General features: G+C 48.4%; 1 protein-coding gene across 1 annotated transcript in view; it reads left to right on the top strand.

Annotated features, from left to right (window-relative positions):
* The window catches only part of LOC144766633 (uncharacterized), a 93,482-nt gene that overhangs the window by 53,632 nt on the left and 13,637 nt on the right, over positions 1-26,213 (top strand). Inside the window, exons 8-9 of the mRNA XM_078650419.1 lie at positions 6,223-6,251; positions 6,456-6,651. Coding sequence (XP_078506545.1) covers positions 6,223-6,251; positions 6,456-6,651 — 225 coding nt within the window. The remainder of the gene's footprint in view (positions 1-6,222; positions 6,252-6,455; positions 6,652-26,213) is intronic.

Genomic DNA, 26,213 nt, shown 5'->3' with positions numbered 1-26,213 from the left:
GTTAAAGCAAGCGCCAAGACACCTATGGGCAGTCGAGCGCTCTTATAAATTCTACTAAAATAACATACCATAACATCCCCCAGGCCGGATCCTGCTATGTCCCTGGGTGTCCACCCATTTTGCCTGCATTTTCAAAACTCCTGTCAAGCGAGAGCAAACACTGATTCTGCTCCCAGCTAGTGGGAACTTTAAAAATGCTTCAGCCATCTAGCAGCAGACTTCAGATTTGTTTCCCTGCGTGCAGTGAAGCGGGCAGAGAAACTGATCTGAATATTGCTCCCACCTGCAGGGAGCAGCATTTTAAGCTAATCCTCCAGTCGGAGCAATGCCGGCTCCTGCTTGATGCGAGGAGCTGGCTGGGCCACCGGGGCCTTGGGGCTCCCTGCTGCCCCCAACCAAGATATGGTTTGTGACCTGGGTGATATCTTTCATCGAGAAAGGCACTTTGCCGAAATGTGTCTGTTGTGATTAAGTGCACAAATAATCTATTAAAAGGTTATTCTTTACCGTGAGTGCCAGTTGTAATTTCCTATAGAGCTGTATATAATGCGAGTACACCCTCGCAGGACCTGGCAGCCGATTGCGAGTGCGGAAGCAGTGGTGAAAGTGGAGCACGGATTTATATATATATATATATGCAACAACTCGCAAATTCTCTCGTTTAGGCACGAAAATCAAGGGCATAGACCAACTTGTGTTCCAGCATTATTTTATTTTAATTCCACATTGTCAAGACGCGTTTCGGCCGTCCAAGCGGCCCTGATCACCTGATCATGCGCAGACATTTCACCAAATTTAAAGTGCTAGTGCATCATATAATTCATAGACATAGAAAACATAATGCAAAGTTTGAATACCTTAACAAAATCAGATTTATACTTTGTAATCTGCATCTTTCACAATGGAATATTTCAATATGCATATATAATATCTGCCTAAATGCACACATAATATTTAATGTATTTTACCCCTTGTGTGTGGATGTTCAATCCAACCAGGTATTTATCAGCCTAAATGCTCATTTTCAAATCTTACTTTTCAATGTTATTCTTCTCATGATGCAATAACTATTTATAACATGTTACGTGCTCACCTCTGTGTATAACTAAACCATAAATTAATAAAGAAAATTAAGAATAACGAAGCATCCCTAAACAGCGATATCTTTAGGCAGATTAAGAACAATCATCCATTGACCAAATTTTTGCACCTATAGAATATAGTTTACTATATGTAGCTAAAAAGAAACAACTATTCAGTTTAATAAAGTCTTTGAACAGTAAAGTGCCATTGTGCTACAGTACTACGATTTCAAAAGGATTCAATTACTACTTCATTGAACCTTAAAGTGTCAAGGTGCAACAATACTATGATCAAAGTGTCTTGAGCCTAAGCATCGAGCTGTAAAGTGACTAGTGCTTAACAGTGCTAATAGTAGAGGCATAACGGAGATTATTTGTAAAGTGAACAATGTGCGTGTATTATGTGCAAATGCACATCCTATTCGTCTGTCAACCTGTGTGCAGAGTTATTTTCGGACATGTAAAATGTTATTAGTTAAGCTTTACTCCATGATACTACTAAAAACAACCGGCTAAAAGGCACATGAATAAAAACTACCCAAATATCTTAAAACCAATTGCTAAAAACAGTGTTCCTTAATTTTATTTAGTTAAAAAGGGTTGCATTGTATTAGCTGCTATACCCTGATAACCGATTGACAAACAGAGATATACTTAAAATGCAGCATTGCAAACCATTCATTTAGAACATTTCATTATACACTTTTAATAGATGACATTCCTTCTTCTCATTATTTAAACAGGGTTGTCATCACAGAAATGTATGAACATCCTCTGTCGCATTCAATCCTCCTGGCCACTTAGAATCGAACTCCAGTATGTAGCTTGTTTCTGTTCGTCTAAGTTTAGCTTCTCTATCTCCTCCTCTCTTAGTCGTTGGTATTGACTCTATAGCAAAATATTTTAAATATTTAGGATTGCCATCATGTACAGCCTGGAAGTGTCTTGCGACAGGATAGTTTTGATCTTTATTTGTGATGGCCCTCAAATGCTGTAAAACCCTTTTATGTACTGCCAGTTTTGTACTGCCTATGTATTTTAGTTGACACTCGCATTCCAAGACATACACACAATACTCTGTTTAACACGTAAGGTGTTGTATAATTGCTTTACTTGTATTTGAGAATGCTGTTTTATAGGTTTTTGTAATAATACCAAACTGGCATGCTCTGCATGTCAAGCATTTATAAAAACCCTTCCTAGCTGGTAGCCAGATATCCTTCTTGAGGCTCTCCTGACTGTTTCTTGATAACATATTTCCCATGCTCATAGATTTTCGAAAAGCTATAGCTGGGTTTGAGGGCATATGTTCACCTATCACAGGGTCATCCTGGATAAAGTGCCAATTTCTTCTTATTATGCTCCTCAATTCCTTCTGTTGTTTGGAATATGTTAGAATCAGTCGGACCTGCTCCACTTTTTCCTTGCCTACTTCTTGTAGTTTTTTGTTTTTATAGGCAAGGAGTTCATCCCTTGATTTTAACTGGGACTTTTTCATTGCCGTTTCTACTACCTTTTTGCTATACCCTCCATCTAGGAACCGTGCACAACTCTCCAACTATTTCTTTTTTAAATCAGCTTGGTCACTACATATGCGTCTAATGCGGAGCATTCACCCATATGGTATGCTCTTTATAAGATGGGGAGGGTGCACACTAGTTGCATGTAGCAGTGTATTGCCGGCAGTAGGTTTTCTAAAAAGGGTAGTTCTTAAAACATTGTTCACAATTAAGACCTGCACATCTAAAAATGTCACGGAGTATTTGCTGATATTAAAAGTAAATTTTAGATTAAAATCATTCTGATTAATATCCTCAATAAACTTTAGCATGCTCTCCTCTGTCCCACGCCATACAATAAAAAGATCGTCTATAAAACGCAACCAGGATACGACATGATCTTTGCAAATCTGATCGTATTTTCGCTTGAGGACCAGTTCCTCCCACCAGCCCATAAATAGACAGGCGTAGCTGGGGGAAAAATTGGCTATATATATATGTATACATATGTATACACACATATGCATATATATTGTGATGCCAGCAGATTCTGTTTGGGGGCAGCACAGCATTCTTTAATCTCACTTTGCGGTGGTGCAATACTTCACGTGGCAGGACCTCGCCACTGCAGTGTATCCATATCCATTACTGTTGTAAAGGAAAACAAAGTCGTACACACGAGTGAAGGTCTCCTTACGATTTTGCAATTGCAGAGTTTGGCAAGCAGAATTCTAAATGCGCCCAACGTGTTTCGGGCCCTCCTCGACCTTGATCACTGGTTCCTGCCTCCTAGTCCTTCACCACTATTTATACCTTTTTTAGAGTTTTGTTTCTTTCTATGACCTGTCCTCATTAGTAAAAACAACAAAAGTGAAGAAAAGTGTTAATATATACATGATGCTAATACATGTGCTCAGTTATTCTCAGTGAGCAGCGTTCGAACATGAAAATAATTAATCAATCAATCAATCAGAGTACTTGTAAAGCGTGCTACTATTGAAAGTCATCCTCTGAGCCAAGCTTTTGTCTCTCCGTGCCTCCCTCCACCACACCCAGGGGTGGGTCCCTCTGCTGCCAGGCCGGTGGGAGGGATGCGGAGGGGGTAACGCGGGTCCGCGGGAGGCCGCCTTCAACTCGTGCCCTCCGGCACGGGGGCCTCCCCCTCCTGTCCCTGCCCCACCGGGGTGCGGGGATGGGGGCCACCATCCCTCGCGGGTCGGCAGGGTGACCAGATGGCCTCCCCTTCCCACTGCTCCCGGGTAAGTTGGGCAGGGAGGTGAGCAGCAGCCACCCAGGGTAAGGAACCTCCAGAGCGGCTGCCTCGGTGCACCCGGCCACCCTCGCCGGACTGCAAGGGCGACTGGGTACAGCACCCTCCAGGGCCATCTGGCGCTGGGTCGTCCCAGGCCATCTGGTCGCCTGGCTGCGTGACCAGATGGCCCTGCGGGCAGGTTGACCAGATGGCCCTGCGGGCAGGGTGAGCAGATGTCCCTGCGGGCTGGGTGACCAGATGCCCCTGCAGGCTGGCGGCCGGGCTAACTCCAATTTTTGTCCTTCCCCAAATTTCTATAAGCGAGGAAAATGGGCTCCCGGGCAGGCCGTCGGGGAGAGGACGTGGCCTGGGCTTAAACCTCCTTGATTCCGGCTGAGGGTCTGGGTGCTGGGGACAGGGGTCCACCGGGGCCCGTGGAGGCTCTCCCCGGCCTGGCTAGGGTTCGGAAGCTGGGACCGGTCCCGGGCTTGAGCTCCATTCGGCAGGCCCCAGGGTGCGTGAGCCCCGTCCTACAAGCCATCAGTGGGCCCGGGCGCTGGGGACGGGGGTCCACCAGGGCCCGGGAAGGCTCTCCCCGGCCTGGCTAGGGCTCGGAAGCTGGACCCGGGCCCGGGGCTTGAGCTCCGTCTGGAAGGCCCCGGGGTGTGTGAGCACCCCGTCCTGCAAGCCATCAGAGGGTCTGGGTGCTGGGGACGGGGTCCACCGGGGCCCGTGGAGGCTCTCCCCGGTCTGGCTAGGGTTCGGAAGCTGGGACCGGCCTGGGGCTTGAGCCCCGGGGTGCGTGAGCAGGCACTTTTCTTGCTTCTGGTGATCCTATTGGGAGCTCTGGGAAACAAACAGCTCAAAGGGATACATATGTCCAGACTTACCAACTCACACAGTGCTACAATGTGTCACACAATATTGGCTCCAATCACATTGTCACCCAGTGAGTAGTCGATATCATGTTGTGGCGGGAATCCGCTGCAGAGTGGATTTCCAACTCGTGTTTTGGGTCTTTGAATAACTGATGTCCATTGAGGTTGCGAGAACACCCCAGGACATCCGCACTAGCCTCAGTAAGCCATCAAAGGGTTCGGGCGCTGGGGACGGGGGTCCACCGGGTCCCGGTGTGGCTCTCCCCGGCCTGGCTAGGGTTCGGAAGCTGGGACCGAGCCAGGGTCCCATGGTGGTGAGCCCCCCTGTCCTGCAAGCCATCAGAGGGTCCGGGCGCTGGGGACGGGGGTCCACCGGGGACCGGGGAGGCTCTCCCGGGCCTGGCTAAGCTGGGATTGGGCCCGGGGCTTGATCTCCGCCCGGCGGGTCCCGGGGTACGTGAGCCCCCGTCCTGCAAGCCAGTCGAGGTTCCGGGCGCTGGTGACGGGGGTCCGCCGGGCCCCGAGGAGGCTCTCCCCGGGCTGGCTAGGGTTCGGAAGTTGGGACCAGGCCTGGGGTTCGTGCTTCGTCCGGCAGTCCCCGGGGTCCGGGAGCCCCCTGCCCTGAAAGCCAGCCGAGGGTCCGGGCTCTGGGGACGGGGTCCACTAAGGCCCGGGCAGGCTCTCCCCGGCCTGGCTGCTTTCAGAAGCAGGGACTGGGCCGGGGAGCAGGGGTGGCTGGTTTCATCCACTACGCTGTCAGAGCGTAGTTTTCTGCCCACCCCTACTGGAAACCACTATTTACAGTGGTTTTCAGCTCATGTTTACTGCCACTGTGTGATAACAGCTTCTCACCTGGTGACCATGTGATTGGAGCCAATATCGTGTGTCACACTATGGCACAGTGTGAGTTCGCAGGTATGAGTATACATCACTTTGCCGACTGGTGCCCCACCATGTGTGGGAAGGGCAGACACCGCATGCACCCTCCACGCTCAGATCCTTGAGCGGATGAACACTCTTGTTTACACAGGCACTTTTCTTGCTTCTGGTGATCCTATTGGGAGCTCTGGGAAACAAAAAGCTCAAAGGGATACATATGTCCAGACTTACCAACTCACACAGTGCTACAATGTGTCACACAATATCGGCTCCAATCACATTGTCACCCAGTGAGTAGTCGATATCTCGTGGTGGCGGGAATCCACTGCAGAGCGGATTTCCAACTCGTCTTCTGGGTCTTTGAGTAACTGATGTCCATTAAGGTTGCGAAAACACCCCAGGACATCGGCACTAGCTCAGTAAGCTTTTCTTTTTTTTGGGGGAGAAGGGAGTTTGTTGGGATTGAGGGAGGCAAAAATGTCTCAGGTACTTCTCAGCACGAAGCCCCGCCCCCTCCAAAGCCCTACCCCCTCCTCACACAGTGATTTTTTTTTCTTTTAGCTTGCAAGTCTGATATTTCAATAATTTGTGGGTTATATAGTGACTCAGCAATGTTCTTTCTTGCTTTTCAGTTTTCCGTTCCTGCACGCGCCCCCCGCAGGTGAGAGCTGGAGTTTTGTTTATTATCTCCTCTTTTATTCCTTCATCTCACTTTCTTCACTCTTCTCTGAGCTGGGCACTCTTTCTGTTTTCCTGCTGCCTCCTCTTCCAACTCCTTACCTTCTGTTTCTCTCATTCTTACACATGCTTTCTTTAGCTCCTACCTCACTACAGTAATATCTCTCACCCCACCTGTTCTCTGCAGCAGAGCTTCAATTGCCCCTTTGAGGGTGTACCCCCGGAATGCCCACTGTGCCTGCTGCGTTCGGGGGGATCTGCCACACTCAGCAGCCAGTCACAAGAACCAAGTGATTGTTGCAACACTTGTGCCACAACAGCCAGACATACAGCAGCGTCCCCAACACGAGGCACGTTGGAGGAGACAGGAAGTGCCGCGATTGGTGAGTCTTTCATATTGTTTTGGATATAACTTATGGAGTTGACGTCACGCTTGCTCTTGCTCGACTGAGGGACCAGCAGCCGTGTTAATCCCTCATCAGATTTTGGTGTTCCTTGCTGGACCTGTTTCTCTATAAATCACTCTAAATGGAAATTTCAATTTAGACACATACAGCCAGATTCATCAAGCTCAATTGCGCTCGCAAAGGGCCAGATTCTCAGAATCTGGCCCTTTGCGAGTGCAATTTTTGCATTTGGGATTCATCATCCCAAATGCAAAATTCGCTAATAAAGAATTTGCACATTTGCGAGGAATTGCATTTAAGGAATCTCTATTTGAGATTCCTTAAATGCAATTCATTAACCATTTTTACATTGCGAATTCGCAATTTTTGGTCGCTATTTACCACGAAGTCTGACTTCGTAGTAAATAGCGAAAAAAATAGAAAAAAGCACTTTAGTGCATTTTTCTCATTTGCATGTTACACACACAAATGTCCTTTGGACATGTGTGTGCGCAACACCTGTGTAAATTTGCATATCAGGGGTGCTACAGGGTGTCCTTTGGACACCCCTGGCACCCTTGAATTCGCATCTTTATTTGCGATTAGCTAATTGCTAATCGCAAATAAGGAATAACTCCCCATTCATTCCTATGGGCCTGTAGGCCCATAGGAATGAATGGGAAGTTATTCCTTATTTGCGATTAGCAATTAGCTAATCGCAAATAAGGAAGCTGTAGGAATCGCAATAAATATTGCGATTCCTACATGAATCCCGATTTGCGAGTCTGTAATAGCGATTCCTTATGAATCGCTATTATAGACTCGCAAAACGGGTCTTTGATGAATCTAGCAGTTAGAGCCCAATTGGTCATACAAGAATGGCAGAAAGGGAAGGTTTAAACCTCAAAGGTTTATTTTCAGATGGTAAGTCATGCCGAAATCAAGCAATATCATCAAAATTAACTAATCAATGAATAAGAGTGCACAGTTCAGTTAGAGTACAGAATAAATCAAAGAGGCAAAGTTCAGGTCAGCAAACTAAAGAGAGCCTTATTCAAAATGGCGGGGCGCTGCCAGCTATTTTGCTGCCCCGTGCTTTGTCATTTTAAAAGCCCAGCGATGTGTCATATTTACAACAATATGTTGCATCCCTGTGCTTTCCCCTGTGCTGGCGCACTATTGGCTGCCATGCGCCAACGCAGGCATCTTGCACGGTACAGGGGTACCTGCATTGCGGAAATTGGTGCTTTTGTGTAGGAATGGACACCGTCTTGCACACAAACAATCACATGAGGCTTTTTAGGGCTCGCCTGCTGATGCGCTTCAGCGCATAGCTGGCGAAGCTCTATAGGGGCTTATCCAGTGTTTATCCACCACTGGCGATTCCACTGGCGATTCCTTCAAGTGCATGTGCTTTTTAGGTCATTGCGCTTGCGCAAGCCCTAAAAAGCGCGTGCACAATGCCACCAGCCGCCTGCCTGCCTGCCTCGCATTACCACATCAAAGGCAGCCCTCCGAGCGCATTTCTCACCCCCTAATTATTCACGGCCGGCCGGCAGGCACATCAAAGGCTGCTGCTGCCGTGACTCGCATTTCTCCTCCCTCCTCCCCTATCACTGCCCAGGCCGGCCGTACTTTCTCTTTACAAGGGCGCCCATTCCTGAATCACTTGAAATCTCTCCACATTATTTGCATTTTGTTAATTAAAAAAATTAACTACAACACAGCGTTGCACATTTTTCTCGACTTCGGAAGGATGAGTCCCAATCTCATTTGTACAAAGTGTTGTAATGGGATTATTGGAGAGTTAGAGAAACGTGCTCACAAGTTACATTTTTATGCAAATCATCTGAGTAAATAAACAATAGCATGGTGCCGTTTGCGTCCTTGACTTGATCTGGTTTTTATTTTTATTTTGCTATTATTCTCACAAAGGCTAAGAAGGTCTGCCTACTTTAGTATTAAGTGCTATACGTCGCATAAGCAACAGCTAACCATTCACTCACCCACGCAACGCCACTCACCCACGCAACGCCACTCACCCACGCAACGCCACTCACCCACGCAACGCCACTCACACACGCAACGCCACTCACACACGCAACGCCACTCACACACGCAACGCCACTCACACACGCAACGCCACACACACACGCAACGCCACACACACACGCAACGCCACACACACACGCAACGCCACACACACACGCAACGCCACACACACACGCAACGCCACACACACATGCAACGCCACTCACACATGCAACGCCACTCACACATGCAACGCCACTCACACATGCAACGCCACTCAACCACGCAACGCCACTCAACCACGCAACGCCACTCACACACGCAACGCCACTCAACCACGCAACGCCACTCACCCACGCAACGCCACTCACCCACGCAACGCCACTCAGCCACGCAACGCCACTCAGCCACGCAACGCCACTCAGCCACGCAACGCCACTCAGCCACGCAACGCCACTCAGCCACGCAACGCCACTCACACACGCAACGCCACTCACACACGCAACGCCACTCACACACGCAACGCCACACACACACGCAACGCCACACACACACGCAACGCCACACACGCAACGCCACACACACACGCAACGCCACACACGCAACGCCACACACGCAACGCCACACACACGCAACGCCACACACACATGCAACGCCACTCACACATGCAACGCCACTCACACACGCAACGCCACTCACACACGCAACGCCACTCACACACGCAACGCCACTCACCCACGCAACGCCACTCACCCACGCAACGCCACTCACCCACGCAACGCCACTCACCCACGCAACGCCACTCACCCACGCAACGCCACTCACCCACGCAACGCCACTCACCCACGCAACGCCGCTCAGCCACGCAACGCCGCTCAGCCACGCAACGCCACTCAGCCACGCAACGCCACTCAGCCACGCAACGCCACTCAGCCACGCAACGCCACTCAGCCACGCAACGCCACTCAGCCACGCAACGCCACTCAGCCACGCAACGCCACTCACACACGCAACGCCACTCACACACGCAACGCCACTCACACACGCAACGCCACTCACACACGCAACGCCACACACACACGCAACGCCACACACACACGCAACGCCACACACACACGCAACGCCACACACACACGCAACGCCACACACACACGCAACGCCACACACACACGCAACGCCACACACACACGCAACGCCACACACACACGCAACGCCACTCACACACGCAACGCCACTCACACACGCAACGCCACTCACACACGCAACGCCACTCACACACGCAACGCCACTCACACACGCAACGCCACTCACACACGCAACGCCACTCAACCACGCAACGCCACTCAACCACGCAACGCCACTCAGCCACGCAACGCCACTCAGCCACGCAACGCCACTCAGCCACGCAACGCCACTCAGCCATGCAACGCCACTCAGCCACGCAACGCCACTCAGCCACGCAACGCCACTCAGCCACGCAACGCCACTCAGCCACGCAACGCCACTCAGCCACGCAACGCCACTCACCCACGCAACGCCACTCACACACGCAACGCCACACACACACGCAACGCCACTCACACACGCAACGCCACTCACACACGCAACGCCACACACACACGCAACGCCACACACGCAACGCCACACACGCAACGCCACACACCCACGCAACGCCACTCACACACGCAACGCCACTCACACACGCAACGCCACTCACACACGCAACGCCACTCACACACGCAACGCCACACACACACGCAACGCCACTCACACACGCAACGCCACACACACACGCAACGCCACACACGCAACGCCACACACGCAACGCCACACACACATGCAACGCCACACACACATGCAACGCCACTCACACATGCAACGCCACTCACACACGCAACGCCACTCACACATGCAACGCCACTCACACATGCAACGCCACTCACACACGCAACGCCACTCACACACGCAACGCCACTCACACACGCAACGCCACTCACCCACGCAACGCCACTCACCCACGCAACGCCACTCACCCACGCAACGCCACTCACCCACGCAACGCCACTCACCCACGCAACGCCACTCACCCACGCAACGCCACTCACCCACGCAACGCCACTCACCCACGCAACGCCACTCACCCACGCAACGCCACTCACCCACGCAACGCCACTCAGCCACGCAACGCCACTCAGCCACGCAACGCCACTCAGCCACGCAACGCCACTCAGCCACGCAACGCCACTCAGCCACGCAACGCCACTCAGCCACGCAACGCCACTCAGCCACGCAACGCCACTCAGCCACGCAACGCCACTCACACACGCAACGCCACTCACACACGCAACGCCACTCACACACGCAACGCCACTCACACACGCAACGCCACTCACACACGCAACGCCACACACACACGCAACGCCACACACACACGCAACGCCACTCACACACGCAACGCCACTCACACACGCAACGCCACTCACACACGCAACGCCACTCACCCACGCAACGCCACTCACCCACGCAACGCCACTCACCCACGCAACGCCACTCACCCACGCAACGCCACTCACCCACGCAACGCCACTCACCCACGCAACGCCACTCACCCACGCAACGCCACTCACCCACGCAACGCCACTCACCCACGCAACGCCACTCACCCACGCAACGCCACTCACCCACGCAACGCCACACACACACGCAACGCCACTCACACACGCAACGCCACTCACCCACGCAACGCCACTCACCCACGCAACGCCACTCACCCACGCAACGCCACTCACCCACGCAACGCCACTCACCCACGCAACGCCACTCACCCACGCAACGCCACTCACCCACGCAACGCCACTCATCCACGCAACGCCACTCATCCATTTGCAAAACGAAAAATTTGAAACTCTTCTATTGCGAGACCTATTGCATTTTCAATGCTTGTTCCTCTTTCTGTGTGTGCTGCAGAATCCAGCACGCTTTGAAAGATACAAAAATTGGTAGAAATTAAAGTATTTCACCTCATTGCACTTCCTTATGTTTTTCCTGGGGTGGCGTAGGATTCTGAAGCATTCCCAGGTTTACTAAATGTGGTACATTTGGGAATGTGGTGGCAGAAACCAAGGGCATTGCATGGGAACACCCACAGCAACTCCCATAGCACGCTCCTTTTACTCTAAGTGATGCGTAAAAAGAGGCCATATTTACAAGGTCATGAAAAGCCAGGCAGGGTGGCTTTGCGTGGCCTTGTGAATATATGGGACAGCACACTGTGCCACCAATGCGTCAAAAAAAGTGACACACCGGCGGCGCAAGGAACTTGTAAATAAGCCCTCGCATATATAGTGGGAGACCAATTCGGCATGGACTCGCCTCCTAAGGTCAGTAAGAAATAGGCCTGTAACACATCCAAAAGGAGTATACTTTTATAGGGTTTTGAACAAGGGATTTCATACATTCAATACAGTTGCACACCGTTCCCACAGAATGAACCAATCGGAATGAAATAAAGTGAAACAGTGGCAAAAAAATACACTTCGAAAGTCTCCCATACTTCCACAAGATGGAGCTTTACATGGACACCACCTGTACTAGAACAAATATTGCTACATTGTGTGTGCTTCTGCTAAGAGAGTTAGGTGAAGCATTGAAGATGTACAATTCTGCTGAAACAACATTTTAATTTTCTTGGAAGGGTTCTTGTCTTGTCTGTGAGAATAACTCAAACCTTATTTTACTATTCCTAGGGTGTGTCTATTCTAACAAGGGGAGAGATACCAGTAGTACTTCCATACATACACACACAGGGCTTCTTCGAAGGATGTCTCCATCCAAACATGAGGGCTTAACCCAGGGTGCCGCGACCCAAACATGGGGCTGGTCCATGTGGTGCCTCGATCCAAACTCGAGAGTAACCCCTCCCACTGAGGGAGATATAATCAGATAATAAACAAGCATTTACAATGCAATGGTTTTGCCTTTGCAAAAGTTAGAGCTATTGGCATTGTTTATGACATTATTTTTATTTATGTTTTTTTTTTAAAAAACATAAATAAATGGCATTGTCATTTACAATGCCAATAGCAGGGCAGGAGAGCAAGCACAAGCAACCAGGGGGCAGGACAGCAAGCACAAGCAATGAGGAGGGGGCGAGGACAGCAAGCACGAGCAACGGGGGGCAGGGGAGCAAGCACAAGCAACAGCAGGACAGCAAGGGGGGCAGGACAGCGAGCACAAGCAACGGGGGACAGGGGAACAAGCACTGAGGGGGGAGGACAGCAAGCACGAGCAACGGGGGCAGGGGAGCAAGCACAAGCAACGGCAGGACAGCAAGGGGGGCAGGACAGCGAGCACAAGCAACGGGAGGCAGGGGAGCAAGCACAAGCAACGAGGGGGGAGGACAGCAAGGGGGGCAGGACAGCGAGCACAAGCAACGGGGAGGCAGGACAGCAAGCACAAGCAACGAGGGGGGGGCAGGACAGCAAGCACAAGCAATTTTTTGTGGACCTGTGAGATTGTCAGGTGGACAGGGTCATTGTCTCCCTTGGCCCCCCACACACACAGAGCCCCCCACACACACACAGAGCCCCACACACACACACAGTGCCCCACACACACACACAGAGCCCCACACTACACACACACAAAAAAATCAAATGGCACACTTTTTTGCTTACATTTTCAATAAACATTTCCCCGTTTAAAAAAAAAATTAAATCTGTTTAAACTGTCCTCAAATAAACTTATAATACATACAAACCACTCGGCTGCCTGCCTTGTGGTTTAACCCAGCTGTAGACCAAGGGCTTTATGTCGTCACACCATAAACATGCATAATAGACGTTAATGCCTTGCACTTATCCTCATTTCAGTGACCACCATTCCCTACAAAAGAAAGTGTTACCAGGGATTTATAAATTAAGCGAGCGACCCAAAAACGAATAAAAAGGCCAAAACTTTTGTACAGCGCGCTCAAAAGGAGCAAAGTCATCTTTCCGACCTTCCTGCCTTCTGAACATGTTAAATCATTTTGAAAAAAACCCCCACATCATTGCCCATTTCATACCCAAAGGCATCTGGATGACTTGCTCACTTAGTTCAGGAGACAAAAATAACTTTCTGTGACTAATGCAAGTACCAACAGAGCTTGCACACATTCACTGTTGCAACACCCAGTAATTGGCAATTGTTTTTCTTTAGTCAAGATTTGAAGACATGAAAACAGTTTATGTAGCAATTTTACGGAACCTTTGCACAACACACATAAATTAAAAATAAAACGGATGAGAGCAAGGCTTGAGACAAGGATTCATTCAAGAACACACGAGCAGGCTATATGAATCACTCTGCAACTTCCCTAACCCAAAAGTTCGACACTTTTCAGCAGCTGGGGGCACCGCAAAACTGCATGTAAAGGTAAAACTCCACCTAAAGTAGCCAGGGGCTCACAAAATATGCATATATTCTAAAGAGAAACTGGGATTTCCTCACTCCAACTTATAGCTAGATATGTTTTCATCAAGGCGACGTCACAGAACTCCGTCCTTCGAAATTAAGGTTAATTATCTTCCTCAGTGCCGCACTTTAACAGAGCTGGGTCTCCCTGCAGAGGGTGAACTGGCAGGTGGGCGCAGGTGTGACAACGTGAGGGTGCAAACAAATACAAACAATGTGAACATCTTTAAAAGGGAGGAGGGGCTAAAGGGGGTCATGGCAGAGAGTGGCAGTGGTGTAGCGAATAGTGCGGTCGAGTGAAGAAAATTGGTAGAAGGGATGGGTGCAAGGTTACAAAGGGAATGACGGCTGGGTGAATTGACAGGTTGCAGGGTGGAACAGACATGGTAGAGCAGGGTCATATGGCCAAGAATTGTGGCACAAGTAACAGGCGGGCATATAGTGCGAATGAAGGGTGGCACAAGTAAGAGACAGGGGTTTATAGTAGGTATGAAGGTTGGCACAAGCACTAGAGGTGGAGGTACTGCCAGGAGGGAGGACAACAAGGGGGGCAGGACAGCGAGCACAAGCAACGGGAGGCAGGGGAGCAAGCACAAGCAACGAGGGGGGAGGACAGCAAGGGGGCAGGACAGCGAGCACAAGCAACGGGGAGGCAGGACAGCAAGCACAAGCAACGAGGGGGGGGCAGGACAGCAAGCACAAGCAATTTTTTGTGGACCTGTGAGATTGTCAGGTGGACAGGGTCATTGTCTCCCTTGGCCCCCCACACACACAGAGCCCCCCACACACACACAGAGCCCCACACACACACACAGTGCCCCACACACACACACAGAGCCCCACACTACACACACACAAAAAAATCAAATGGCACACTTGTTTGCTTACATTTTCAATAAACATTTCCCCGTTTAAAAAAAAAATTAAATCTGTTTAAACTGTCCTCAAATAAACTTATAATACATACAAACCACTCGGCTGCCTGCCTTGTGGTTTAACCCAGCTGTAGACCAAGGGCTTTATGTCGTCACACCATAAACATGCATAATAGACGTTAATGCCTTGCACTTATCCTCATTTCAGTGACCACCATTCCCTACAAAAGAAAGTGTTACCAGGGATTTATAAATTAAGCGAGCGACCCAAAAACGAATAAAAAGGCCAAAACTTTTGTACAGCGCGCTCAAAAGGAGCAAAGTCATCTTTCCGACCTTCCTGCCTTCTGAACATGTTAAATCATTTTGAAAAAACCCCCCACATCATTGCCCATTTCATACCCAAAGGCATCTGGATGACTTGCTCACTTAGTTCAGGAGACAAAAATAACTTTCTGTGACTAATGCAAGTACCAACAGAGCTTGCACACATTCACTGTTGCAACACCCAGTAATTGGCAATTGTTTTTCTTTAGTCAAGATTTGAAGACATGAAAACAGTTTATGTAGCAATTTTACGGAACCTTTGCACAACACACATAAATTAAAAATAAAACGGATGAGAGCAAGGCTTGAGACAAGGATTCATTCAAGAACACACGAGCAGGCTATATGAATCACTCTGCAACTTCCCTAACCCAAAAGTTCGACACTTTTCAGCAGCTGGGGGCACCGCAAAACTGCATGTAAAGGTAAAACTCCACCTAAAGTAGCCAGGGGCTCACAAAATATGCATATATTCTAAAGAGAAACTGGGATTTCCTCACTCCAACTTATAGCTAGATATGTTTTCATCAAGGCGACGTCACAGAACTCCGTCCTTCGAAATTAAGGTTAATTATCTTCCTCAGTGCCGCACTTTAACAGAGCTGGGTCTCCCTGCAGAGGGTGAACTGGCAGGTGGGCGCAGGTGTGACAACGTGAGGGTGCAAACAAATACAAACAATGTGAACATCTTTAAAAGGGAGGAGGGGCTAAAGGGGGTCATGGCAGAGAGTGGCAGTGGTGTAGCGAATAGTGCGGTCGAGTGAAGAAAATTGGTAGAAGGGATGGGTGCAAGGTTACAAAGGGAATGACGGCTGGGTGAATTGACAGGTTGCAGGGTGGAACAGACATGGTAGAGCAGGGTCATATGGCCAAGAATTGTGGCACAAGTAACAGGCGGGCATATAGTGCGAATGAAGGGTGGCACAAGTAAGAGACAGGGGTTTATAGTAGGTATGAAGGTTGGCACAAGCACTAGAGGTGGAGGTACTGCCAGGAGGGAGGTAAAGAGAAAATATAAATGGCACAGACTGGAAAGAGGGTGGTGGCACAGGAGTGTGGGTGGCAGTGCGAGCAGAGTGAAATAGGCACGGAGGTGGACTAGACCACCAGGAGGGTGCTAGAGGAAGCTGGCCATGTACAGGGAGTGAAGCCGGAGGGGAGGTGGTGTAGGCAGGAAGGTGAACAGTACAGAGATGGTGGATGCAGACACAGAAGCAGGGTGAGAAGGAGGGGTGATATGGAGAAGGAGGGGTGATATGGAGAAGGAGGGGTGTATAGACAAAGAATGAGGCTGGTACAAGGAGCAGCAGAGGTGTTGGGAGGACACAAAGCAATGCGGTGTGTGGGGATCGGACAGGCAGGAGGGGGCAGTGATACAGGAACAAAATTGACGGGTAAGGTGGTGCAGATCAGAGTCAGGCAGTAGAAAAGTGGGACAGGCCAAACGGAGGGTAAGGGGCACAGCAGGGGGGTGCGAGGGGATGGATAGGTGAGATCCTCCAGGCAGGGAGGCGAGTGCTGTACTTGTAACAGCTGTACAAGGAGATGGTGCAAAGGCTAGGCCAGAACAGACCCTCGAGGTCCTATCTCAACTAATGCCACACAGGCGCCGAGCCATATAACGTCCACTTTTTCCTGAATCCGTTTTTTTGTCATTATATTCGAATATAGCAAATTGGATCCATTTCACAAGTTTAGTGTTCCCAAAGTGAGCCCAAGCTCATCTTCCGTCAGTGGAAAAAATGTGAAAACCAATGTGCCAAATTTGAAGGTCTTTAATAAACGATAGATTGGAAGCTCTTGTCCATATATAATAAGCACATCTTCCCTTGGGTGTCCACTGGGCATGGCTGGGTGCCAGATTTCATAAAAGATCTGTCTGTGTGATTAGTGTCCCAGCCGCAGTCAGTGCTACATTGAGGTGAAAGTGCCAGTATTGCCATCTCGAGGCTAGGTAGTGGTCACTCTACAAAGCTTGCGAGTGCCTTTAACTTGCACCATGTAGGCTACCACGTTGACTAAGCACAGAGCATTATGGTAAATAGTCGTGCAATGACGCCTCTAGTGTTGGGGGTTTGTCTTTTTCTGTGCAAGGGGGGCAGGGGGCAGGGGGCTGGGGTGGGCGCTCTGAGCCACGGGGTGAGCGGCAGGGGGCTGTGGTGGCCGCTATGAGCATCGGGGTGGGCGCTCTGAGCGGGGACGGCTGCCGCTTGCTTCGGGTGACTGGTCTCACAGGCAGTTCACTGCACCGAGGACTCCTATGGGGTTTGGAAAGCAGTCAGTCCCACGTGCCTGTCTGCCTGGGAAGTTGTGCGGCCGTCCAGGGCTGGGATCTCACCTGCCCCCAGAGCCAAGAGCAGCGATCCAGGTAGAAGAAGGGTGCAGTCGCCGAGGCTGGGGACATGGAGCTGCGCCAGAGCCAGCGTGCTCGCCGCATCGGAGTCTGAGGAGAGACCCCGACACAATACCCGGAAGTCACCAGTCAAACGACCCCCGTACTTGCTTCAACTCCGGTCAGCGTGAGGTCTTCATCCGAGTTCCGACTCGCTTCCAGGCCGTCCGTGCATGTCGAGTATCCGGCCCTCCCAGTGAGACCTTGGAACATCGCTTTGCAGCGTGGGGCAGGACCAGTAAAATCGCGCAGCCCATCCCGGCAACAGACACATTGGAAATGACAAAACATGCCGTAAAAAAAAAACCCCAACAACCGCCCACCGCTGCATGACGTAAACAAAAGGGGCGGAGCTTTAAAAAAAACACCGGAACGCCCACGAATCTGCTCCGGGGATGATTGCCACATCTCTCTTCCAATGGCTAGCCTCCATTTATGGAGCTATGCCAATGGAAGAGAGAGGCGGGTTAAAGCCACAGTACTGAGAACAAAAAATTTCGCCTGTGCGACACTGCTTGCGCAGTGAACGCCAGGCGAAACCTAAAAAGTGTGATGATGAAATAGCTTGACGCAATGCTTCTTAATCAGAGAATTCCACCGGATAGCCAATAGCCATTCATTCCATATATTATTGTACCTCATCTCTGCCAGAACAGAAGGGGCAAAGATATGCAAACTCATTAAAATAAAAGTAACTTTTGTGCCTAGTGCCTTATACCTCACCCATGCCGGTCCTCGGATGCTTGATTCCGGTCTGGGAAAGATATGGCTGTTGTAGTTCGGACTGGACTGTTCCCATGGGGCAACAGGGTCAGAGCTGATTTGCATAAAGCCATTATCTGACCCAGGGTGGTGTGGAGTGCAAAAAAACGATGGATTTGGGCCCAGATCTTTTGACTGGGGGAGTGTGTGACATTGATCCACATTCAGTCCATCACTTGTTGTTTTTTGCAATTGCCGCCCTAAGTGCGCTGGGGATGCCCAGACGTGGGTCCCAGGCACTCCACACCACTTGGAGTCAAGCTAGCCGGGCTGAAGAGAGGTGTTACCTCGAAACCGGTCCGGTCCTCGGATGCTTGATTCCGGTCTGGGAAAGATATGGCTGTTGTAGTTCGGACTGGACTGTTCCCATGGGGCAACAGGGTCAGAGCTGATTTGCATAAAGCCATTATCTGACCCAGGGTGGTGTGGAGTGCAAAAAAACGATGGATTTGGGCCCAGATCTTTTGACTGGGGGAGTGTGTGACATTGATCCACATTCAGTCCATCACTTGTTGTTTTTTGCAATTGCCGCCCTAAGTGCGCTGGGGATGCCCAGACGTGGGTCCCAGGCACTCCACACCACTTGGAGTCAAGCTAGCCGGGCTGAAGAGAGGTGTTACCTCGAAACCGGTCCGGTCCTCGGATGCTTGATTCCGGTCTGGGAAAGATATGGCTGTTGTAGTTCGGACTGGACTGTTCCCATGGGGCAACAGGGTCAGAGCTGATTTGCATAAAGCCATTATCTGACCCAGGGTGGTGTGGAGTGCAAAAAAACGATGGATTTGGGCCCAGATCTTTTGACTGGGGGAGTGTGTGACATTGATCCACATTCAGTCCATCACTTGTTGTTTTTTGCAATTCCCGCCCTAAGTGCGCTGGGGATGCCCAGACGTGGGTCCCAGGCACTCCACACCACTTGGAGTCAAGCTAGCCGGGCTGAAGAGAGGTGTTACCTCGAAACCGGTCCGGTCCTCGGATGCTTGATTCCGGTCTGGGAAAGATATGGCTGTTGTAGTTCGGACTGGACTGTTCCCATGGGGCAACAGGGTCAGAGCTGATTTGCATAAAGCCATTATCTGACCCAGGGTGGTGTGGAGTGCAAAAAAACGATGGATTTGGGCCCAGATCTTTTGACTGGGGGAGTGTGTGACATTGATCCACATTCAGTCCATCACTTGTTGTTTTTTGTTTCTCAGCACTGGAAACATGTGTTCCAATTTCTGTTGGGAAGTAGGGCTTGAGCTCCAGCAGTAGTCCAGCTGACGGGCTCTTACAACAGCTGGGCATGGGGACAGGTGTCCCAGCAGTGAAGCTTCCTTTTCATTTATCAATTCAGTCCTGCTCAGTTGATTCTGCTATAGATCGTGACCACTGGAGGGGTGGGTTGCAGACGGAGCTATGACACAGGGCCCACAACCTATAGGGCTCTCATTTTGGGAATGTACTTAGCAAGTTCCATTGTTTTAGAGAAGTGTGAATGTTTGCCCATTATTTGAAATGAAGTCTCTGACCTTTCACCACTTCACTGAATGATCTTTTCTTCCAAGAATAAATGGAAGAAAATCACAAACTGAAACTTAACTTTGTTAGAAGTTTTTGCATAGTTGATAACTGGCCCTTGCTTTTCAGCCCCCCCCCCCCCCGAACTGCAGTTTGGGACTTTAAATGATGCTGTCTAAATGTCAAGGAGATCTCAATGAGTGGTGCATCACATAGGATAACTCAAATTTGATGTTTTAACATTTTACAAAGTGCTCTAGTCCATTTAAAATGTTGTCACTGCTTCATGTTCGAATAAGCCTCCGGCACCTGCAAGCGCCTGGGTACCCTAATGATACCCTATCGGGTGATTAGCCGCGCTTTATAAATCCTGGGTGATTGATGATTGATCCATTTGCAAAATTAAATGCAAACCCTATTCACTTGTTCTATGGAATTGCACTATTTCATTCACACCTTGCAGGAAAAAAAGCATTGGCAATGGCATTATTTTTTCATCGTTTGAATAGCGTTTAAATAAAAGGGTTTTTAAAACTTCATTAGCAACCAAGCCAAAAAATAGCATGGCCAACAGCAGTACAAACATTTCTAACACATCACAAGCAGACAGAAATAATGGGTATGTGAGTGACAGTGTGTGTGAGTAACAATGTGTGAGAATGTGTACTTTGGAGAGAGTGAGTAGGTGTGGTATGCATGTGCATGTGCTGCTGACACCAGCATACTGGAGGTAATTGCTGACATGTTTGTAGGGGTGGGCACAATTCACAAAATTTGCATTTGAGTAATTATTTGAAACTACAACAAAATTACATGTGATGATGTGAAATGTAAATCCGCCCTTACGTGTTATATTTTTGTGCAAAATGCATCATTGTGTCAATTTCTTGACTTGAGGATTCATTTTGCAGTAAAAAATAATGTAAAAAGAACAGTTTCCTTGAAGAACAGGCGGACGCATTCTGTTGTTCACATGTAATTGTGGTCAGGGCCGGCTTTAGCGCTGGTGGCGCCCAGTGCGACAATGCTCTTTAGTGCCTCCACACCCTATGACCGCCTCCACGCATTCTCTTACTACCACCAGGCAAAAGTGCACCTCATCTTTCCAATCATACCTTATTACTAAATACAGCGCCCCTCCTGAGATCAGCGCCCCCCTCCACAGGCCAGCGCCCGGTGCGGCCACACCAGTCGCACTGCCCTAAAGACGTCTCTGATTGTGGTAAACCGTTACTGCGAATGGCATGTAAATACGTGAAATGGAGTAGTGGTGTAATTTGGAGAATTTAACCTAACAAGTGTAATGCAAAAATCCCAAAGTTAGAAAATTGTACCGGGTAATTTAAATTTTCACTAGGCCTACATATGGGGTGAATTCATGGCAAAGTCAGCTCTCCTGGAGAGGGTCAGGCTTCCAAGGTACACCAGGAAAGTGCTGGGCTAAATCTTGAGTGCCCTTTCAGAGCACGTGGCTCTTTTTGTGAAAATTATGTGAAAATTGTTATCTTAAATGCACTGTTTGAGCTCATTTTTTGAAGAATTTCTTGTGGGAGGACCCCTAAACTCCCCTAGAAGAAGCTTAGCTCGGCCACTTCACCTCTTCACTGGAATTCTAGGCACATATTGTCCCCCACCATTTTTAAAGATCTCCGATCACTACAGGTGAGAAGAAGTGTCAGGGAGTAGAAGGGGGCTGTATAAGTGGAGAGAGGAGAGGAGGAGAGTTTTTCCACTGAAATTAACTGCATTGTCCAGTCTCAAAATAGATATTGTTTGCATCTGAGATGTGTATAAGCCCACCACACTAACACCCAACCTGCAATTCTTTCCCATTTATTTTAAGAACTGTTTCATGTCAACCCATTAATTTTGTCACCCTGGTTCCATAGCTGGACTAGTAGCCATTGTAATCACCCAATACAGTGGTACTCAGTTTACTGACCTCAGTAGAATGGAAGGCTGGGATGCTGGTCACAAAATATGTCAGTAGCAAGTCTCTGATTCTCTTTGCCATTGGTCTAGATTCCTTCCCAAAGAAGAAGCTCCGCACAATTAACAAGCATTGTCCCTGCAGTGTGGATACTTATTCAATGCCCTATATATTTGTCAATCTCTTTGAGCCTCTTTAGTGGGGGACTGTTTTAGTGAATAGGGATAGCAAGCTAGGACTTATGTCTAGGCGAAATGTAAATTACAATGGCGTAATTTATGTAGTTTTAGCAAATTCGTGTTACGTTTGTTATGCAAAATTCCTAAAATGTTTCCATTACGCCACTTTGCGTAATTCGCTGTAAAAATGTATCATGAATGCACAGGAGCAAACGAACGTTAGTGCCTGTTTCCATTGCTTTTATTAAGTGCGTCCTCAAGGCAAACATATATATATACATATATATACCCAAAGAGTTGCCTGTGTATGAAGGGGCCACTCAACAGGTATAACCTTCGCCAACACTTTTTAATGGAAGAATGCACAGCGAGGAGGAGACGCTGCATCACATAATTAAGTCCAACCTGACGCGTTTCATGCCTGTGGCATTTCTTCAGAGGTAGCAGACTTGTGAGGCATCAGCACAACATTTGAAGTCAAAACTCCGCCTTGAGGGCGTGGCCACTTCCAAGGCTTTCTGGATCTTGTAGTCCCGTTTTACTCAAGTGAGGTGTTGCGCTTGATACTCAACTTACTTTTATGACCAAATGGTTTGTAATGTAGCTCTCGAGTCCTCGCTGGCCACATCACTCTTCCAAAAATGTCATTTGAGATGTCATCAGTGATGTCATGAGTGATGTCACTGACCATGTCATGAGTGATGTAATATGTGACGTCATCAGCAGTGCATTGCACGCGCAAGTTATAGGGAGTCCAACTAACTATAACGTGGGAATTTCAATGGTTTTAGGCGAGTAAAATTTCCACCTAACTATAACTGGTGTGAAACCTATGGTTTTTTCAGTGAATATATATATATATATATATATATATATATATATATATATATATATATATATATATATATATATATATATATATATGCTATTAAACCCTAAACATGGATTTGCACAGTGTCCTATCCATAAGAGGTTGCTGGACATCTTGGGGTTAATTAGTGGTATCAGTAGCATCTGTTACCATTTGCTTGTCCTATGGTGACCCTAGAACCATCCTTCCTGTTCCTGGTTTCAGGCCTCATGAAGACTGTGGCAGAAACAAGAAGTAGATGAGGCCTGCTTACTGCCTGTAGTTTCCATTCCTTCCCTCCCAACTCATAATCAAGGGGGCTAGTGTGCTGCTACAGGTAGAACAACAGCTCTAACATCCAATGTCATTGGTAGGTCCAAGGTCATGTGATGTCAATTCCACTACGGTTGCCATTTTGGTAGGTAAAATTTCCTGCAGCACTTTCACTATGAAAGCATCTAAACTAGGATACTTCCGTAGGGTAGATTATAGCAACATCAGACCAGATATAAGAAACCAGATTGTTTCAGAAAATAATTTAGACCTCTTCATCGAAAAGTGCCAGGAGGCTCAAAGTTTAGCAAAAAAGCCCCATGTTTAATCTGAAATCTAGCCACAAACCTGGTCATATATGCACCTCCTGCACAAAGGACTAATTGGGTAAAGAATGAATCAATGTATCAATTCCAGTCCCTTTTCACACATGTCAACGCACCCTCATTTGGTAGGCGTCGCCCTCTTTTCACACAGATTCACCCTCCTGACAAACAAAGGGGCATGTTACCAACAAGTAGCAATAATTATCGCTAAATAGGCTTAGCGACGATTTGTTTTATCGCTGCCTATCGCTGGATATGTTAGCGGAGAAAACATGCTATTAGCAACGTTTTACTCCATTGTGCAAAAATATCCAGCGATAGCGGCAAAATGCGTGAATATCGCTGAGAATACAGCAATATTCACGCATTAGTGACGAAATGCTCTTAGCCATGTTATCCACCTCCCATTGGATAACATGGCTAAGAACTGGTCTGGGCAGGTGTTAGTATTTGGAGATATTCACGCTTAGCGCGAATATTTCCATCGCTACGCCTGCCTTGCTAACAGGCGATAGCGACGTTAGCGACTGCTTCCAGTCGCTAACTGGTTGGGTACGCCCACTTTGCATGTCATTAGCTATCGCCTAAAAGCTGTCGCTAACATCAGTTAGCGACAGCTTGCTAATAGGGCGATAGAATTATCGCCGCTAAAGCGGCGATAATTGCCTATCGCCCTGCTTGAGAATATGCCCCAAAATTCCTTCATAGACATAACTGGGCTCTGCCTCTTTTCAAACTTATATTCCCCTACAAAAACAGTTTTTACATAAATAGGGTCATCCTCTAAGATTTCCGACTTTACACTCGTTTTAGTCTCAACAGGTGTTGACAGGTATGCTTTGTCAATTAATTCTTCAGGGATGGACAATGGGGACAAACATCCATCACCACAAGGGGCAGTAGTAATCCATATAGTAATATTGCCTTCAAAGAATTGGAAATTGCCTCCCTTCCAGGCGAACATAACAGGCGCTTTTTTAAGCTGTGACAATAGACAGTTACACCTTAATCAAAATGTATCCACCACTAAATGTATACATGACGTCAATGGCACAGTGGTCCAGTCCTGCCTTTGCTTTGGAACTTCTTAAAACTTTAGTCTAATGGTTTTATTGGTGGGAATAGTGGGTAGCTTTGCCAAAATAATCCAGGCCCTTGGCATTTTATCATCGGTTAGATGGAGGGATCAGATAACCTTAATTGCAAACTCAGAGTCTTATAGGTTAGATCTGCTCCTGTGGTTTGTTTATTTCAAGCACACTTTTTTGTCAGGTCATTTTTCAGACTGCAAATAAAGGGGTGTCACTGGGCAGTGCTAAACCTCACCTGCGATTGTGCATAATTTATATGAAGGATTATTAATTGTTGAAAGTTTTCAGAAAGAAACATTAAAAAATATGTTTCTTCTATCTAAACCTGTGATACTGGAAGTACGGCCCGGGTCCATGCGGCCACTTGGTGAACAGCAGAACAAGTCTGCTGTTTAGTTGACTCAGCACTAACATTCAGAATTGATGTAGCTAAGGCATCCTGCACCACTTAACTTTAGAAACACCTTCATTTTTTAAAGACTTCTTGCAGAAAAAGTGTAAAAATATGCTACAGTCTCTTCAAAATACAGAAGTGTGTATTTCATTAACATTCAGAACCTTTTCTTCTTAATACATCAGATTATATCACTACATTGAGAGTTTTTTTTTTAAATGATAGTTTTCAAGCATGCATTTAGAAACATTCATGCTTCCACCAACCCTGACAACAATGCCAATAGTGAACTAAAAGACAAGTCACTTGTCATGTGCACCCTCTGGGTGGCCTACGTTGCTATTATAAATGGAAACATCATAGTGTTTATCAAATCGAACAAAAGAGAAGCAAAAGGTGGCACAGTGAGAAAAAGAGCAATTACCTAGGATCACACAGTTTGGTCATGTGGGGAAGCCAAATTGACCACAGTTTTTCTGGTTTCGCATTTGTGCAATTCAGACATTACATGTCACTGCTTTGCTACCCCTACACCCACCTTACAAACAGGCCCGGACTGGCCGTTGCGGGCACCGGGAAATCCCCCGGTGCGCCGCAAGGGTGAGGGCGGTTTTGGGCCCCGGGGGCCGTTTTTGTTACAGGGCCGTTTTTGCAGCGTTGCTTCAAAAATGGCCCTGTAACAAAATCGGCTGAAAACCGGCCCTGGCAAAGAGCGCGGTCACACCCCCATCCCCCCGGGGGGTGGGAGGGGGGGCGCCGAGCACTTTGCCAGGGCCGGTTTGGGTTCCCAGTCTGGCCCTGCTTACAAACCCGGATGTATGACATTACAACGCATGCTTTTACCACGCATGCTTTTACATCGCAAGTTTTACAACGCATGCCTTTACAACGCATAGTGCTTTGGGGCGCTGGATAGTGAATTATTTAATTTACTATTCCAACTCCAGTCCCCGTGGATAGTAGGGAAGGTGTTGGATAGTAAATTAAATATATTCCCTATCCTAGAGCGCCCCCCAGCGCAATGCGTTGTAATGGTTTGCGTTGTAAAAGTTGCGTCGTAAAGGCACTGCGTAGTAAAAGTTGCGTTGTAAGTGATGTTTACCTACAAACCCCCATATCACCCGACTGCCACCCTTCTTTTATCAATGCGGCCCTCAGTCACACCAGAGACCATA

This window comes from Lissotriton helveticus, chromosome 7 (assembly GCF_964261635.1).
Source record: "Lissotriton helveticus chromosome 7, aLisHel1.1, whole genome shotgun sequence".
NCBI classification, from domain to species: domain Eukaryota; kingdom Metazoa; phylum Chordata; class Amphibia; order Caudata; family Salamandridae; genus Lissotriton; species Lissotriton helveticus.
The sequence above is the reverse complement of the archived record's forward strand: the minus strand, read 5'-3'. Positions and strand labels throughout refer to the sequence as shown.